Source organism: Drosophila hydei, unplaced genomic scaffold, assembly GCF_003285905.1.
Source record: "Drosophila hydei strain 15085-1641.00,03,60 unplaced genomic scaffold, DhydRS2 tig00000001-arrow-pilon, whole genome shotgun sequence".
In the NCBI taxonomy this organism is placed as follows: Eukaryota; Metazoa; Arthropoda; class Insecta; order Diptera; family Drosophilidae; genus Drosophila; species Drosophila hydei.
The window spans coordinates 11,138,078-11,158,550 of NW_022045643.1; the positions used below are offsets into that span (position 1 = coordinate 11,138,078).

The window sequence follows — 20,473 nt, forward strand, 5'->3', positions numbered from 1 at the left end:
TTTGCTGAAATCCTGAGCATCGCTATGGCTGGCAACGGGAATATAAATTGCATTATTTAAATGACTTTCAATTAGTGTTAATAATCAAAACTATAGCGCTTAAGTGCGAAATCCATTAAGCTGAAATGAATGCCATTATCACGAGCGACGGCCGTGGACTTTTTGGACTTTGGACTTTGGACATTGGACATTGGCGGTGCATGCAAATGAAGTCAGAAGCGGCACACAATTGTCGCATAAAAGCGTGCAGAGACCGAACAACTGGCTACATTTCAGATTTTAATGAAACACATTCACACACCCTCACACATACAGTGGTGTGCGGGTGTGTGTGTGGTTGGCGGGGCGTGACGGGGCTTACGTGCGCCTGATTTCAGGCAATTTCCTGCTTAGCAACCGCTTCCGCTTTCGCCGTCGCACTAATTCAATTTCGCTTCAATAAGGCGCCGCGGCGAAAGGCGAAGCAGCAGCTGAAAAGATGTCGACGCAGCAGGCCATAGCAATGGGTGAGCCACACGAGAGGCGAATTTCGGGGTGGGTGTCAAAGAATTTAGTGCAAATTCGTTTTACGCCATTGCCACACACACACGTGCACACACGCACACAATCGCACATGCAAACAAAAACCGGCCGCGCATGAGGCTGTTAGTGCGAAAGAGAGAGTTAGAGAGCGAGAGAGAGGGCGAGAGCGCAGCTGGCTGGGTCGGCGTTGCCACACGTTTTGTAAATGCTTCATTTTCAGGCAGAAATGTAAGCGTTGCCATTGCTGGTTGTCGCGTTGCCAACTTCAAAATTGAATTCACAATTGAATTGAATTGCCGGCAATAGCGGCCCCTTTTGTTTAAGACCAACACTCTCGCTCTCGCTCTTGCTCTCTCGCAGCGGTGGAAGCCACTGCCACCGTCCAGGTGCCCGGGCACAGACAGTTTTTGCGTGTTTTATATGTAATTGGCAATTTTGTTACACATTTTGCTTTGATCTTCGCCAGGTGAGCAGCGGCGGCATTGGCAGCAGGTGATTGGGGGGCGGGCTCAAGTGGGCGGATGCACAAATTTGCCGCAAGGCATTTGCCAAATAATTCACGATTTGCGCCCCCAAACCAAATGAAACTTTTCGTTGCGGTTCGTTGGCTTTTTATATACCTACACATGCACACACATACACACATATATATATATATTTCCTCTTGCCAGCCGCTGTCCTAACCCTAAGATTGATTACTGTTTCAGTTTTTGGTCCACTTGCTGATGCGCCCGTAACTTTCTTCTTATGTTTCTTTTTCTTTCTGCAGAAATGTGAATAATTTAATAGTACATGCATGCATGATCTATTAAATTAAGTGAAACATAGATTTGCTATATGTCTAGCCAAATGGAGTGCAAATGAGGGTTGCAGCTGAAGCTGAAGCAGCAACTGGGAGCCTGTGAGAAATAGAATTTCTGCACAATTTGACACAGGATCTGCACTGTCTGGAGAGTTAGCTTCAGTCGAGTAAAGGACAATTGTAATATATCAATTACGAATGAAAGCAAAGTGCTTTACCCACACACACCCACACACACACATATATATATATACAGGCTCTTGTGTTTGCAAGTTGAGTAGCGAAATCCTTCAATCATTTCTAGGCAGGCTTCACTGAGGCACAGTGCACTGAGCACTCGAGTTCTGTCCCAGCTTCGGCGCCAACTGCTGCTCCTGCCTCTGCTTCTGGTACAGCATATCTACATAATATCGGGATTACTCATATTGCGCAGCTGTGCTCCGCTGACATTGGGGATTTCACATGTGGCACAAACACGACAGCAATCCGTTGGGAAGTGAACGGCAGCAGCAGCAGCAGCAGCAGCTCGCTCGTGTGACAGCTGAAGCTGGCTAAGAGCTAAGGATAAGCAGCGCGTCAGATACATTTTCTATAAATTCTGGCAGAAAACAATTTCATTTGCAGCTACAGCGCGGCTCCTACTGTCTGCCAGCTGAACTCCTCGTCCCAGCTGCCCAGCAAACTCTGTTTATGCACTTTGTGCCTGGGCGCAAGGCCTTTTAGCCATGCCTGACATATACCAAATCAGTTTGTATATACCTACACATATATATCTGCCACTACATTAGTGGAAAATCAAAGCAAAAAGCATTACAGGTGAAATGTTCCGAAAGCCCTTTGATAGTCTATAATTTGTCTGAATTATAAAAGTTACAGTCATGGCTCGCTAATGGGAACTATTCATTATACATACAAGATTTTTAGCATTCAAATGCTCTGAGTTTTATGCAATATATTAGAGTTGAACTACTTAGTTCAATTTGCTGAACTAGATCATTCGTTTCTTAGTTCTCAGTAGTCTGTTATTTAGTTCATGAACGAGCTCAGTAGTTCATAGCTAACTAGATAGAAATAATGATTTATAGCCAATTAAAATTTACAGTAAAGATTACACTCTATAACGTACATTTTGTTACTGTAGTAAAATATGATTTTAAAATATTTTTTTTATATTTCAAATCAAATTTAAAATCTTAAAGTGCGATAAGTCAATAACTTTCAGCTCCTAACTCAAAATTTGTTTTCTCGGTTTAAGTGATGTTTCGAAAGGTAAAATTTTGTTGAGCAGTGTTAACATTGATGACCCTTAGGTACGCTATCGCTCACGATTCGAAAATAGCTACAGTGAATCACTTCAATGAGTCTTTCAATTGAACTTATAAAAACCTCACTCTAAACTTGATAAAAAATCTATTTGTAAAGTAAAATTGAGTTTTAAAAAAAAAAGAACTAAACTAGTTCCAATTTTAATTAATGTTTAGACTAATGATATCCTGTAATGAAACTGAAGATGTTTAACTACTTTGTCCATAAACTACCGTTACAGTAAAATCTCTTAAATTAGAACATTTCATCTGATAACAAATTATGAAACTCTATGGACATTTGAGAACAATTGAGCTAGTTCCATTAACTGGAACATTAATCAAATATCGATTCAGTCAGCTACATCAAGGCAGACAGGCAAACTAGCTGAACTAGTTCCATGTATACTTTGGCAGCCCAGCTCCTGATCTGAAGGGAGCATTGAAATGGTTCTCTTCTCACGAAAAGTACTTAACTAGTTCCATTAGCCGGATAATGTGGAATGTCAGAGCGAACAGCTCAGAGCGCTCCAAAGAGCTGGCGCCGAGAGGCTCGTGGTTTTACGATTGCGGATTGGATGGCTTGGCTACTCCTGAAGGCACAAATCCTGTTCGCCCTGGCTGCTGCCGTTGCTGCTGTTGCGGTTGTTGGTCATTTGGTAACGGCCTCAGCTGAGCTCCCCAAATGGGCTACAAATCCAAGGCCAAATTATGGCTCAGGGTCTTAGTTGGCCAATTTCCCCTCAACCCACACACACACACACACACAGACAGCCACAAAGCAAGATTTCCATTTCTTATTTGTTGTTGTTGTTGTTGTTTTTGGTGTATTAAGTGCTCAGTTCGCAGAAAATGAGCTCGAGGCATGGCTCACGCAGAAGGATTTTCAGTTCAGCTCAGCTCAGCTCAGCTCAGCCGAGTTTGGTTCGGTTCGGTTTGGGTTCGGTTAACGGCCAGATTTGCTAGTCGGAATGTCATTTGTTAGCATGAAAGCAACTGCCAAAAAGGATTAAATTAGCATAATTAATTTCAAGGATTTGGTCCGTTACAAGGCTTTATGCTGTTGTTATTAATCGAAAGTGCCTCTCACACAGAGACACAGAATTTTCGCAATGCTTCAATTGAAATTCGTAATTAAAATTGTTAGCGAAAGTTGAGAAAGACATCAATCGATATTATCGCAGAGAGCTTAGTTTATTAAGTGACCAGAGAGGTGGCAGGAGAAGCAAATAAACAGCAAGAAGAGCCGAATATGCATGTACTTTATAGGCCAAGAAAGCAGCTAATAGAGAAGTTTAACCGTTGAGTGAATAGAGAAGAGAGTAGAAGTCAGTTGTATAAGAAAATAACAAAGTTTAGTTTGAATTGATTGAAATTGTTATCTGAAGAGTAGCTCAGCGTATGTGAAGGAAGAAGCAGAGCAAGAAGTGCGCAATAATTTAATGAACAGAGAGTAACAGTTGTGAGGTAAAGTAAAATGCATACAGAAAAGTTTGAAAACATCATTAAAAATTGTAAAAAAAACAGGAGAAGAAAGAAGAGAATGGAGAAGTACCTTAAATTGAGAGAAGAGAGAAGTGTTATCTGCAAGGCGAACGAACTCTGAGATTAGCTATAACTGATAAAGACAAGAAAGAAGCAATGAGAGGGAGGGTGAACACAGAGTATATACCCTATAGTTAGCTTTAAGCTAGGGTATATTACAGCTGAAGCTGATGAGCAAATGTGTTAAGCAAGCAGCTACACAAAAGGTGCTCATAAAAACGACTTTCGATATCTGCACAGCACTTGCGGCCAGGCTGAAGCTGAGTCAGGGCCAGGCTCTAATTGTGTCATCTGAACGTCAGTCAGGCAGCTCAAAAAAGCGACAACCGCATCATAATGCAGAGGACCGCAGGACTAATAACGAGCCAAAGGGTGCTCGAACGCAGCAAAAAACCGCGAGAATTGTCAACACACACACACATACTGCCACACACTGATGGGCTATTCGGTGGCTTAATGTATCCGGCCAAGGATAACGCTGCACAGCCGGAAGTATTTGCTGGCATTTAATGCGTTTGCTCAAACTCAAATGACAAAAGCTGCAGCCCAACCCAATTTCGTGGCTGGTTGAATGGGAATTTTGCCGGCTGCTGCTTGCACACACACGCACACGCACACGCACGCACACACACACACACACACACACACACGCACACGCACACACATTGACATTGGGCGTTGATTTCCTAGCCAACAACTCTCTGACAACTGAGTTCGATGCAGTCATCCTATACTTCTTTACATCCAACACACACACACATACACATATATATATTATATATATATATATATATGGGCCAGGGTAGTTCGACTAGTGGAAAATTATGTTTACCTTGCATCAACGTTCTTACGTTTAATATTGAGCTTAGCTTAGCGTCTTCCTTTGGCTTGTATTTTTACGTCTTCACTTGCCAACGAGATGTCCTTGTGCTGACATGGACATAGACAGCTGGACAGCTGGACAGCTGGACAGCTGAACAACTGAGCAGCTCTGCAGTTGCATTGCCTGAAAAAGCTTCTGTTCAGCAGCTTCTAACCATCTGGCTGGCATTTGTCTAAGCCGAGCGAAACCTTCAGCTGCAGCACTAAAAGCTATTCCAGGATTACGTCGGCTCTGTCAAATGGACTGTACGCCTTTTCAACTAACGTACATTAAGTGCTCGCCACAGACGCTCTACGAAATAGGTAAAATAGAATTGCAATCTGGAACTGAAATAGTTTTATCACGATATTTCCTAATCAGTTCTGGGATCCTCAAATCTTCATAGTCGGAAAGTCAGTTCTTCAATTTAAATGTCAAGCTCTACGTTTTAGCTGGATAATTTCAGGCGCATTATGTAAACAGTTGGCCCATGGCTTTAAGGCCTAGCACAATAAGCATTTAGTCTCGAAAATGGCCAAGTCTCGCCTTTCGTCTCGGCTGCTGCAGCAATGAAAATCTGCTTGACCGCCGACATTGAAATGCAAATGCAATGTAAATATTTTAAACTAATTTTCAGTGATTATGCAAAACCGCAAATAAATCTGCAGCAATGGCATAAAATTCATGGCAAAGCCAACGGCAAAGCCAAAAACCCGTCCTGTCCAGTACAGTTCAGTTGAGCTCAGCTCGGTTCGGTTGAGGACGGGACCACACACAGCAGGAGCAACAACAATAGACCGAAAAAGGAACCACAGCAGCAGCAGCAGCAGCAGCAGAGTTTAAGGCCAGCTAAAGGCTACCGGCTAACAACTAACAGCTAACGGCTAAGTGCGTGAGCAGGCAGGTTGGCAGGAGTCGAGGAGCAAGGCAAGGCAAGGGAGTGGAGTGTGAGGAATGAAGAGCTTCTGCACTACGGACCGTGTCGAAAGTTTAAGCTCGGAATCCGCTTGGTTTTTGGCGAGGATGTAGCTATGTGGCCATATAGTAGCTACATCAAAATAATTTCGCTGGCTCGTTTGTCAAACTAATGGCTGGAATTCGAGCAATTTAAGTAACAAAGGTTAAACAATGAATTTCCTGTGAGCCAATATTGAATTTAGCTGACCTCCCAAGGCGTTTGCGCTGCTCTATGTGAAGATGTCATCAGCCAGCAACACCTAACCACCCCAGCTGACCGCCCTATCTGCCTCTCCTCATCTCGTTCTGGTCAGGCTGAAGCGAATGCCAAATCACACACAGTTGACTAAACCAACCAAGTGCTGCCACAGCAGCTGCTGGCCAGCTCACACGCTCCATTAGCGCATCTTGGAGAGTGGTTTAGTGGTTGCGACTCCTGCTGCTGCTGCTGCTGCTGCTGCTGCTGCTGCTGTGGCTGCGCTTGTGTGTGTGTGTGTGTATATATCTAATTGAAGTAAATGCTTGCGCCTGTGAATAGCCCAAGGCGCGGGCGTTTATATGAGGTAGGCTCCACTTGCCAACGATGACGATGGCGACACGCCCACCTCTCAGTGTACACACCATTTTCAATTTAATTGAGCCTCTGGGGCAAGTGCCTCAATTTAAGCACTCAAGCTCAGGGGATAATCTCCCTCGCAGTGTAAAAAATCTAAGCGAGCCGTCAACTTATCTAGATAATTTTTGCTTCTAAAGTTCTGCAAATAAATATTTGTTCAACTTCATCGAGCAGCCACGTGCAGCTTAAATGCATCATTAAACTTTTGTCAGTTCGAGGAGCGCGCTGGTGTAGGAGGATGAGGAGGGGCAACGAGTAATTGGTAACTGCATAGATGTGGCAACCTCAAACAAAGGCCACTCGAGCGTGCAACAAAGACGAAGTGCCAAACTAATGAATAGAACTGCATAGAACGACTTTGGCTTGCCTCCTCCTGGCAAGGACTTCTCCTAATGGTCGTCTGCCACTTCGATATGCCATTGCAAATAATCAAGCAAATTGTCGCCTGTCAAAATGTTCCCAAGTTTTCGAAAAAGTGCGCAAAAGTTTCCAGTGCCAACTGCCAGCTGACATCAGCTGGCGGAATTACCAGCTGACGCTTTACCCCTTATCAAGTGAGTGTCAAAGGCAGGATATGAAAATGATTTCAATGCGCAAATAGCGCGTAATGAGAGCTATTCATAAGCAGGTTTCTCCCTCTCCCTCTACTGTCCTCTCTTCCTCTCTGATAAGCTAAATTTGTTTACTCATGTATTTTTGGATTGGCCTATAGTATTTTGTCTTTGCTGTTTCCGTTCCGTCGTTTGCTCTGCTCTGGGCTGCCAAGCACTTTTATGTCCGGAAGTGCCATTGCCAATGTCACTTGGGCAATTAGCGAGCCCCTTGCTGTGTTTTCTCTCTCTTTGTCGCCTGCCTAGTTGCCCGACTGCTTGGCATTCCGACACTTTTGCATACTTGCACTACCAACTGCCAACTGGTCGTCGGTGTTTTGGCTCTGATTGACACTGGAAGCTGTCCTAACTTTATCCACACACAGTAAACTTTTTTCGAGCTGTCGACGAGGCCATTGAAATTAAGTACAGAATTTGAATAACTGTTCAAATGAGCAGCGGACGACAGTAATTGAGCTTGGCGAAAAGTTTAAGCAGTTCGCATATTTGATTTTAATCCATTTCGAATTTCAATTAGACAACTAATCGAACAAATATATATATATATATATATATATATATACATATACATTGCATTTATATGCATACATTAGACTTCAATTTGGCGTCTTCACTGTATTCCCAATTCTTGTCTGTATATCAATATTTATTTTATATATATTCCGCAGTGCTGCTTTGGTCTTTATAAATTCTCTTTAACTTCCGACAGAAAATGATTAATTATAAATACATTTATATTAATTAGTTATTAAAAGGTTATACCCTGTACGCTAAACGATTAAGGAGGCCATAATATGCTGTGAATGAATGAATGCTGTGTAACAGGCAGTAGAAGGTGAGAATAGGCTCATAGCCAAGTCCATCTGCATAAGTCTGGGCTGCAGAAATCTGTCTTGCAGTTCGTCTTTATAAATCCATTAATTGTGTAACTTAGAAGAGCTATAGAGTTGATGTCGTCATCTAAACGCTTATATCTATAGGACTATAAATCAGAACTCAGTTTGGAATGTAGTTTTTTGTCTTATCATCACTAACTACTGATATATCCCTTGTCTTATCCATAAATTGCATGAAATTGAAGTTGAATTTGCAATAGCAGCAGCTGAATGGATTCAGGGTATCCTCTAGTCGTGCACTCCCGACACACGCTCCATTCATATGCTATACTAATTCCTGTAAATACTCTCTATATACGCTACTCGCTGCCAAATCGAATTATTTAAATTAAAATTCTATTCCAAAATATTACTTTAATTTATTTTTTTCATAAGACTCTCGAGTTTGATATTCAATTAGTGCGCTTAATCTCAGACTCAGCGAACTTTGCTTTGCTTACAAAATTCTTTTTTTATGTTTTTTTTTGTTTTGTAGAAGTGTCCCGAGAGGCTTATCAGGGATTATCTACTTGCTTTCTGAACTTTACTTTAGCAAATTGTTAATTAAACTTGTGCCGGCTTTTCGGCAATCTTTTCATTATTTTCATTTTTTTTTAAATATTTTGCACATCATTTTCCTTATTCATTTCGAAAAAATAGAGTTTGCTTTTGCGTGCGGCTGGGCAAAAATAAAATACTTAACTCAGGGGAAAACAAAGCAAAAATGTTCGCTTTTAGTTTTTCGTTGAGCAAGTTTTTCAAGTTTTTCTTTACTGCTAGTTTATTACGCTATTGTTTTCTTTGTTGTTTTCATTATTGTTGTTTACTTATTTCGCCGCTGTTGTCTAGGCGCTTGTTCTAATAGTTTCTGCGAGGAGCCGGGCGCAGGCAAGGCGCGGCACGATGATAATTTTGCTGCTTTGTTTTCTTGGGCACGCGAATTTCCATTATTTGCATACCCTGTAAACTGTCGACCGCTCAAGATCTATTGCCACACATATAATATATTTCAATATATTAAAATTTCATATTTACCCAAAAGTAGAGGCGAAGCGCTAAAAGTTGCCTGCAAATCGTTCTAATTCTAACGACTTACAGGGCATGGGCTAGTCAGCAACTGCCACACTTGCTCGCTAGGCCTAAGTGGAACACACACACACAGCCATTCAGCTACACACGAAGATTGTCAGGATACACCCACAACACAGCCGCCGAACACAAAGCCCATCAGCGCCAACACGAAAGAGGCTTGGGACTTGCTTTTTCTTTATTTTTATTTTTATTTTTATTTTATATATATATATATATATATATATATATATATATATATATATATATATATGTATATATATTTTTTTTTGTTGAATAGAATTTTCTGTGCATTTGATTACAAAAGGGATTCACGCGCCTAAGTGAAAAGCATAAAGGAAATGTTCTGCACATTTCGTGTGCTTTTGTAGTCTGTTTTTTTATCTGAGTTAAGCAACTAAAGCTGTGCCATGTTCTGGACAGCTGCATAACTGTAAACCTATATGTTAGATAAACTAATTCTAATTTGAAGAGAGCTGCTAAAGTTGTTAATGCTAATTGAATGAGCAGCGCAAAACAATTGACGACGCTTGAATACCCTTTTAGCATTTACTATACTCGTCAATAAAGACAGAAAGGTATATTGGCATTTGCACTGATCGAGATCGAGAAAGTCATGTCTGGCATAGCACAGGCAAAGCTTGTAAAAGTTATTGATATTGTAGCAAGGTGTAAGATCAAGTAAGTCAAGATTTGCTAAGATGGAGAGAGTAGCTGATAAAATAGCAAAGAGCAGGAATAAGATCAGAATCAGGCTGTGCTGGAGCTATAAAGAAGCAATATCTAGCTCAGGCGACTCTGGAGCTTTGTTACTGCCAGTGCCAATGACATCGACGCCAACTATTTTTCATGGAGTTAGCTTAGATTTCTCAGTTTAGTTTTAAGTTTGTATTGAATAAAAGCCAATGAAAAATATGCAAATTTAACTTATATATCCACACCTATTGAGGCTGAGGCTGAGGCTAAGGCTAAGTCTTTCACAGTCTTAAGTCAGAAATTTGTAGCTGGATTGAGCTACTCTGCACTTAGATCAATAATTCCTATGCTGCAGTCTTTGTAGAAGTTCCGCTGAGTACAGCTGGCTGAGATTAAAGCTTTTCATGAAATATTAAATTTGCTACGATTCATCTTACTATTCAACAGGGTAAAGACTAGTAATAAACATTATTGCATAAAAAAATCTTGAAAATCTTAAACTTATTCATTGATATATGACTTCTATGTTTGGACAAAGATCTATGAAAAGTCTCACGATATTTATTTGTCAAGCAAACGAGTTTTTTTTTTCAATTAAGCTACTGTTGAGGTATTTACATATTCTTTAACGAGAGATCAATTTAATAAGCTTAAACTATCAAACGTTGCAAAGGAAGTGACAAAATACCAAGGGCCAAAAACAAAGGGCGCATGAAACAATTGGAACTAATTAGTGCAGATGAAATGAGTAAGCAGCGAAATTGCGAATTGAATTTAGATTGCGATTTAAAATGATCAACAACAAATTGTTCAATTTTCCACAAACAGAGGCAGACAATTAAAATTGGATTCGAGTGGGGCGAACTGTGGACAACAGCGAAGGGAAAAACAATTGGAAAATTCGCATATCGATTTTATATAATAACAGTTTACTGCCTCTCGCTTGACCAGAAACATTGATAAATAGTCCTAACCCACAATCCGATATACCCATCCACCCACGCACACGCACACACACAGCACATTCATAGACAATTGACCAATTTATTGTTTGGCTTTCTGAATTTTTTTTTTTGCCAGCAGTGCCAATGGCTATAGCCAAGAGTTCGCAACGAAACGCATCAATCGTCGATTTGGCAAAGGCAGGAAGAGCGTGCTCCTCCTTCTGCTGCTGCTGCTGCTGCTGCTGCTCTTTTCTCTCTATTTGATTGGCGCCCATTGGCATTGTGTGTGGCCAAAAATGTTTGGCCATAAATGACATTTGTTATGCTTTGCTTGATTTCATTCGCGCTTTGATTTTACAGCCATGTATTTATCATACATAAACATTTATCTTTCCATTCAACTGCGAAGCGAATTAATGACCAAATCTATTTTCCAGCCTTGTGAGTTTCAACATGACTAATACAGATCAATCTATTAAGCACTTCTACCACACATTACCAGGCGTTGCGCGGCTCAAATATTTGTATAGGCGTTGTTTTATAGTAAGAGTATTTTACAGATATTAAATCGTTTAGCACTCGTGCTTCACTTGAACAATTCAGATACTATCTTAAGATATTTACTTACTTTTTAGCTTACTGTATATTTTGTATTAAATAAGAAATTGTTCTTAACTGTTTGACGTGTTAAGAGCAATTTCTTATGCACATGCTACAATTTAGTTTCATTCACAAAACTGTTGCCAATTGAAAACTCTCTCAAAATCTAGCCCAAAATTATACCAAATTTCTACAAGTTTTGCCCGCTTAAAAATTTAAATATTATTTAATCTTATTTTTAAAACCTAAACAAAGCCCATCGAAAAAGACTCTTTCGCATACATTTTTTAAGGCTGTCAATTTTGAAACGAAAATCCGCTTAGTGCGTATAAATCAAGCTGCATCATGGCCACAGCAAAAGGTTTGTGCTCTCACGCCAAAGGCTGTGGCATGTTGCAAATCTCTATTCGTATGCGGATGGATTCTTATGAAATTAAAATTTATTGCTGCCGCAAAGCTGTCATAATGTTAAACTACCTCCCCCAAGCCCCCCTCCTTCCATCCCTCCATCCTCCATCCTCCATCCCTTTCTGCTGCAGTGCAGCTTGGCACGTGCGGGGAGCAGCAGCTGCCCCTCTTTTGGGCTCAGTCTGTTATATGCCGCAGTGGCAACTGGTACTGGCTGCTCGCCCCAACTTCTCATCTCAGAGCTCAGTGCCCAGACCCAAATCCATCCATTCATATTTATGGCAAACAAAAAGCAAAAGTTTTATGCCATTTCTTGGTCGTCGACAGTTGTTTTTCTCACAATTTTATTGGCAGCCAGCCATCAGACATCAGAGGCTGCTGGAGTCTGCCAAAAAAGGAAAGCCTTGTTCAACTGCTCCAAGCTCCAACCCGCTCCGTGCCGCCAAGCAACGTGACCCATTTTATAAAAATTGTGTAATGCTCGTATTATTGCACAGAAGCGAGACAATTGTTTGTGCGCAGGCTGAAAGGCGGCGGGGGCGACGTCTGATGGAAGTTTATTTCGTTAAGATACTGATTGCTTGTGATGCCATTCTCGCTGAGATGAAAAACTGTCAGAGCAATGCATATAGTTACTATCTAAGTTCTTATTGAAAATAACGAGCTGTCCATAAAGATAACAGCTCAAGTTGTTTTTTATTTTTATTTGCTGCAACAGTCAAGCCACATTTACGAATGCCAAGCAAAGAGGAATCGATCGGACATGAACACACAATTATCTATATACTTCTATTAAGTCGATGAAGCTACAACGCTCTATGGAGTCCCATCAAAAAGCCTTCAAGACCAAACTCTATAGATATTAAGATATAGATATTATCGATATGGTTAAGAGATATCGCTTCAGGAGTCGAGCAACGTTTACGAATGCCACTCAAAGAGAAATCGATTAAAGTGTTGCATAATGCGAACTTAAGACATTTACACACATTAATTTAGCACTTCTTGCGCTGCTGAAAACTTAATTATAATGCAATGATGTGGTAAACATTTAACAAATTGAATAAGTCCCAAATCATAACAGGGCACAGAGACAAAGGCAGGGAGAGAGAGAGAGGTGGAGAGGGAGAGGGAGAGGAATATATGCCAGCAAACATTCAGATACGCGTAGAGCTCAAGCACAGGCACAACTTGTGCTCCTCAGATAATTTGAAGTGAACACACAAAGTAATTATGAAAACCACTTGCAAATACGAGAGACACACACACACACACGCACACACACTGACACACACACAGTGAGTGAACATATTTACTCATGTAAGTGAATGTCTGGCAATGGGGATCCAGGGACTGGTCTGGCCAACAAGTTTGCCCTGAGTCGCAGCTCGTGCGAGTCATTACAAGTTACGCTAATCAAGTTGAACGTGCGCATCGCCAGCAGCAGAGGCGTTGGCAGCGGTGGCAGCAGGGCGTGGCTGGCAGCCGGATGCCTGGCAGACCGCTACAAGGGCAACCAGCGAGTGGCGTCGAGTGTTTGAGACAGGAAATGACAATTCAAATTAAAGACAACGGCTCACCCAAAATACAGCAAAAAAAATCATGAGAAGAAGCCAAAGACTGACTGTGGCGAAACGATGTGCAAATGGCAGTGGCAGAGGCAGAGGCAGAGCCGTTGGAAGGGGCACTGAGGCAATTGGAGTTGCAGGAACTGCCTACGTACGTTTCGCAATGCCACTTAACATGAAATTAATTATGAAAGTTTTGTACAACATTTTGTTGAACGAGTTGAGGAAACCTTCAATGCTGCCGACGTCGCTGCCAGCAGCAGCAGCAGCAGCAGCGGCCCCATTGGCCAAGTGCATTTCGCGCAGGAGCAAAAAAACGAGCCTGGTCATGAGTATGAGAAAATTAAGTATACGCCACGTAAGCCGCAAGTCTGTTGCGGATGCCCAGCATGAGGAGAGCAGAGCGTGCGTCTGTGTGTTTGATTGTTAGGGTGTGTGTGTGTAAGTGTGTGTGGCCACAGCAAACAGCAGACGCAACAGCGCTAAGCATGGCAAGTTTGTTGTTGTTTAAATGTCGCCTCCGGAAACGAGCAAAAGGAAGAAAAGCAGCAGCAACAACAGCGACTTGTCACCCGAACAGGAAGAGAGCTGCAATTAGAAACGCACAGCGCAGCAAGCAGCAAGCAGCGCTGCCAGCAGTCCGCAGTCAGCAGCAACCGGAAATATGCCCAAAAAAGTAGGCAACAACTTTTTTACAGCGCAAACTTTTACTGCTGCGGCAGTCGCAGTCGCCGTCGCAGTTGACGTCGCAGTTGACGTCGAGTTGTAAGTTGTTTTACTTGAAATTTTTAATTATGATTTAATGTTAAAATACGGAAATAATTTGCGGCAAACAACTTTCGTCGTCATCGACGAAGCGTCGCAACGCTTCAGCAACTTTATTCCATTTGCCAGCAATTGCAACTGAGTGTGTGCGTGTGTGTAAAATGATTGACGACTGTGCAAGCAACTCATTATGCAACTTTCATATGCGACAAATCAAATAAATTTCAAATTGAACTGAATTCAGAGCAATAAACTTTACTTAGCTTTGATTATTAATCAATTTTGTAGAAAAGTAAATCATTTTCAGATTCATACAATTTATAATAATATAAAAAATAATAATAAGTATAACTGTAATAAGCAAAGATAATAATTGTATTTAAATATAATAATATAAAAACAAATTGTTTCTTTCACTTCTTCTAGCTCAACTCGATTTTTTCTTCTTTTTGTGTGCTATTTTCTCTTCTTGGCACTATAAACATTTGTAATCGAACCTGGGATCCCTAATTGAATTCTAGGTGCTAATTTTCATACATATATATATCATACAGATCAGCTTTGATATAAGTTTCGTTTATAAACTCAGCTAACTGTCTAGACTTTGAAAATATATTTATTTATAATTTTTAATTTATTTTTTATTTTTTTTTATTATTTATTTTTTATTTTTATTATTTAATTTTTTTGTTATTGGCCTGCTGATATATAGGGTATATTAAAGTCGTTCGTAGTCAGTTTGTTTTTATTGACGAACAATGTGCACTGACATGCAGAAGATTTCGTGTTATTGCAGCTTTGATTAAAATGTGTCGGGCTTTTGTCAACGTTGCGGCTGTGGCACATATCTTCAGACATTCCGGCACACACGCAGTATAAGTGTGTGTGTGTGTGTGTCAAGCTGTTTAGTATGCAAGTTGCCTGCTCATCGTAAAATCGCATTTATATGTTGTTTATTCTTCGCATAAACAATATGTACAATGTGAATGAATTACCTCACACACACACGCACACACACACACACGCACATTGCTGGATGTTTACTTTATAGTGCCAGCATTTTGTTCTCTTTTGGTTTGTTTGTTTGCGCTTTTTAACAACATTTTCATGCACTTTTATTACATTTCCTCGATGAAATTTTATTGTTCTGCCACGAGAAAAGCAACAAAATTTATACAAATTGTGCACAAATATTTTGATACATGAGCACCACAAAAACAAAAACAACAAAAACAAAACCACAAGCTTATCATAAAAAAGCGAGCCGAAATGACAAAATGTTTCATATTTGCTCAAGCTTGACTTGCTGTCAACACGTTTCGCCTTACGGCAAGTCGATTGTTTGCTCTAGGATAAATGTATTTATATTGCTTGGAGCAACACGAAGCATTTCAATTTAGCATATAAATTTATATATATCTAATTACTTGAAAATATTATAGTTTTTAATTGAAAGTTGATCAAATTTACAATATTCTCTTTCTTTTATATCTTGGAATGGGCATTGACATCGTCCATAGTTGTAGAAGCTGGCTTAGAAGCAATATTCTTTGTTATATACTACTTTATCAGTTGATGTTTCTACTTATTCAGAATAGCGCTTCCTTCAATACTCTTCGCTAATGTTTAATATTTTAATATGAATTGGGTCAGGTGTAATCCTATCTTTGACAGAATTGGCAAAATTATGGTCAAATTGAGCGCGATAACTACAATTGCATCAGGGCATGTATAACTGTTCTTCTAACTAGCTTGAATTTCCTTTTTGTTGAAGAGATTAGAGATGATATTTCTATACTTTAAGTATCTATGTATGCCTGATTGTGTATTAATGTCTACCTTGATGTATGCATTTATCTGTCTATCTGTCTATCTGTACTTATACAAAGAGAACACGAATACTGCATATTTAAGTATATATGCTTGTCTGCGTGTGTGCTTGCATGTAATGTATGTGGATGTATGTGGATGTATGTGGATGTATGTGGATGTATGTGTATGTAAGCATATATGTCTGCCTACATGTATGTATGAATATATGTATATATGGATGTATCTATACAGTCATCAATCTATCTATCTGTCTATGAATTTAAGTATCGAAGTATCTAATTATCTAATTATCTATAAGTTTATAACTCTATAACTCTATAAGTCTATAAGTCTATAAGTCTATAAGTCTATAAGTCTATAAGTCTATAAGTCTATAAGTCTATAAGTCTATAAGTCTATAAGTCTATAAGTCTATAAGTCTATAAGTCTATAAGTCTATAAGTCTATAAGTCTATAAGTCTATAAGTCTATAAGTCTATAAGTCTATAAGTCTATAAGTCTATGTAACTATGAATCTATGAATCTATGAATCTATGAATCTATGAATCTATGAATCTATGAATCTATGAATCTATGAATCTATGAATCTATGAATCTATGAAGCATTGAATCATTGAATCATTGAATCATTGAATCATTGAATCATTGAATCATTGAATCATTGAATCATTGAATCATTGAATCATTGAATCATTGAATCATTGAATCATTGAATCATTGAAGCATTGAATCATTGAATCATTGAATCATTGAATCATTGAATCATTGAATCATTGAATCATTGAATCTATGAATCTATGACTTTATCAATTGATTCTGGGATTCTGTGGATCAATGAATCTATAAATCTACGAATTTTCGAAGTTATGAACTTATGAATCTATAAACTTATGAAACTTTGATTCTGTGAATTTGTGAATCTAAGATTCTATGAATCTATGAATCTATGAATCTATGAATCTATACTGCCGTCCAACTATGCTTTAATTATATGTATGTATGTATACATGATGTAATGTGTATATGCTTGCATGTAATGAGTGTGCCTGCATGCATGAATTAATGTACGAATGTGTGCATTCATTCATCAATTTATCTATCTGTCAAAGAGATGAATGAATGTATTTGTGTACATTCATCCAACCATCTGTCTATCCATTATCCAACAAGTTGTCTATCTCTGAATCAATATATCTACAGCTCTTAGCATATGTTTCAATAGCTACTTAAGCTGCCATTGCTTTATTCTTTCAAGCCTCATTTCACTGTGTTATTTACATCTTTTCAAATCGAATACATATGTATGTATATGTCTAGCCTTGCAGCACATCTTGCTCAACTTTTCAACTCCACACTCCACTCCAGTGGCTGGGGCATAGCTCCGTATTAAAAATTAATCAAATTATTAAAGTGTCAGAACGATACGCCCATTCCTCAATATAAATAGAACAAAAAACTTTTATTTTTGCCAAACAAAATTATTTGCTGTGTTTGTCACAGAAGTTGAGCGCTGTGAAAAGGGACAAATTGTTTTTCGAAATTCAAGTGGACGCAGAACAAGGGTAAAAGTTGTGCACAACTTCGATCTTTGGCCAAAATGTATACAAACAGACAAATATATATGTATAGATTTATATATATATGTATATGTATTGAAATGGTGGTAAATACTCACAGTGTTTGCTCTTCTCGGCGGCCACTTGGCTCTGCGGCGTTTGGGCCACAATGGCAAAGAGCAGCAGGAGCATTAGAAGCCATTTGGGAATGCCCGTTGCTGCTGCTGTTGGTGTTATCGGGCTGGTTGGACTCTGGGTCGTTGCCAGCTTACGTAGTTGATTGCGTGTGTGCTCGTTCGCTAAGCTTGGGTCAACGGCGCGTGCGACCGCTGGCGGTCCGGGGCCACACGATGTTGGCATCAGCAGCATTGTGTGTTGTCTCAATTTTCGCGATTTTCACAAATTTCACTGCAGCTGCTGCAGCTGGTCGAAGTGTTTGGTGTTGTCGTTGTTGATCTAGCAAGCGTTATTCCTTTTATTCTGCTCGTATTTGTGCGGGCAAACGTCATTGTTTCGCAATTAAAAGCATTCATTTATGAGTTTTCCCGCTGCGCCCACGCGGCGTATGCGCTATGTTCTAATGCTCAGCCAAATGCGCGCTGTTCGCGCATTTCTCGCCCATTTCCGTATTAATTGTCAGTTGCTGCATTTATCACGAAGCCTGCAAAGCGAAAACAGAGCGAAAATTCACAGCAATTAGAAATCGCATTTCTCATAATAGCGAAACATCGAAATCATATTCTAAAATGCCATTTCAATAGCTTATGGAATGCAACGAAACTTTTTATGCCTCTGATCTGAGCATGCAAAATAATCATAGAAATTCAATGAAAAGCTTTGTTGCCTGGGGAAGTGCACAAAGTCATCTTGCTTGTTGATACTATATTTTAATATATGAGTACGATATATCTGGGTAATTTTTTTAGGTGGCAAGACTAGTAGATACCCTGTCCAATCAAATGATACAATAGAGTTCAATCTACAACTAGCAGTTTCTACTCTGTGGGGAGCCTTTTTCTTCAGTTTCAGTTTTTAATAGTGACTGGAGCTGGATTAAGTGGAGAGCATGCGTGCTCTGATAAGTTGTTAACATAACCTTATTTGATACCATCATTATCTGCTAGGACTCTCAATGAATTTGATGCCTTACTTCATTTAGAGTTGAGTGCTATCCTCCCTCTTTCCATCTGTTTTTCTCTGCCTGCTGCTATCAGTAATTAAGCATTCTTAAATTCATAATTAAATTATTCACAATTAAATAACAAATTTATATTTTTCTTCCTTTCTCGTTGACAATTTGTGTATGCATCAATTCATATTAAGCGTACATCTTCTGCCACAAGACTCCACAGATATTATGATAATTAGAATTGAAAACAAAATTTTCATTTTCCATTTCTCTCTGAGCCATGCAATCCACATCAAAGGCATATTTTTATCAAAAGAATTCGCAGTCAAATGCCAAATTTCTTCCTTCTCTTTATCTATATGCGCCGCTGTCATAGCAAGGATCAAGGATATTCACAAATATTAAGCTGTTCATAATCAAATATCTAATCTTAATCTCCTCCTTCATCTGCCTGTCTCTCGCTGGCAGCTCTTTATCCCAGCAATTTATACTTTTTCATAACAAGCCCCAGATATCAAGTCTCTCCCCTATATCGCTGTCTCGTTCTCTTCTTGAATCTAGCGATTCATAAGTATCATACAAATCGAAAAATCGATGCATAAAATTATTCAAATGCCAGCGGCTATCCCAGCACAGGGCGTGCCTGCGGCAAGGGGTCGTATGCGCATTTAAAAGCAAATGAGATATTACGTATACGCAGCGCTGCCTACATAGTTTATTACGAAGCTGGCCAATAGACGTGCGCCTGTGCGTTTGAGGTAATAACAAGTCTCAACTGCATGACTGGGTAATAAGAAACTAGCGTTGATTTTAAAGAGAGCCAACAGCTCCCTTCGCCCGTTGCCAACCGAGCAGCTGCAGCCATAAAATAATTTCTTTAGCAAAGACGAGGGGGTGCGAGGAGGGGTGGCGGGGGGACTTGCTGCAGGCCGAGCGCAACGGGAGAGCTGGTTGGCATAGCTGCGCCTTTGTGCCATCAAAAGTTTATCACATTAGAAATCAACGGCAGCACCGAGCAGCCCGGGTCGCTGGTGAGGCGTGCACCTCCACCCCGGTTGCCCCCACCCTCCACTTCATTCTTGTGCCACATAAAAGGCAAAATAATAATGAGAAGCCAGAAGCAGCAGCAGCAACAGAATCGGGAACAGTGGCAGCAGCAGCAGCAGCAGCAGCAGCAAAAAAATTTATCACACATATTTTGTTGTGCTTTATTTGCTTGCAGCAGTTTCCTTGCTCTCTCGCCCCCTCTCTCTCTCTCTCGCTCTATTTTGCACCCCATCTCTTTCTCACTCTATTGCTGGACCATTCATGGCTCGGACTATAGATGTGTCACATACACGCTCAATGTTTGTTATTCTTCGAGCGTTCCAATTTCGCCTTTAATTAAATTTGATTATAGTTTTCCATTTTTCTCCCCGCTTTTCCGCTGCACGTTTCGACTTTTCCGCTAAGCTGACTCCCAAATTTGGCTGCAAGCGCTGTTATCTTAGGCAATTTGATTTGGCTAACGATTCAGTTCAGTTGCCTTGACCAAATTATTGATATTTTAAAATACTTGGCACACTGTGGCAGTCTTTGTATTTAGCCAAGAAAAACATCCCAAAATATCGTGATAGATATGATATAAAAATATATGTAAAACTAAATAATAAATATATATATGCATATTATAACAAAAGTCTGGCAGCATAGAGATGATCAGGGTAAATCCTGTCCGAAATATGTTGTATATAAGGAGCTTATCCAAGAAGTTGCATACCGTTCAGCTAAGCTGAAGGCCAGGCCACGTCA

At 39.9% G+C, this 20,473-nt stretch overlaps 1 protein-coding gene across 3 annotated transcripts in view; it reads right to left on the reverse strand.

Annotated features, from left to right (window-relative positions):
• LOC111592813 overlaps nt 1–20,473 on the reverse strand; it is a 35,442-nt gene that overhangs the window by 7,327 nt on the left and 7,642 nt on the right. For all 3 annotated transcript variants that reach the window (XM_023305224.2, XM_023305225.2, XM_023305226.2), the window contains exon 2: nt 17,673–18,214. In XM_023305224.2, coding sequence (XP_023160992.1) covers nt 17,673–17,922 — 250 coding nt within the window. In that variant the 5' untranslated portion in view covers nt 17,923–18,214. The remainder of the gene's footprint in view (nt 1–17,672; nt 18,215–20,473) is intronic.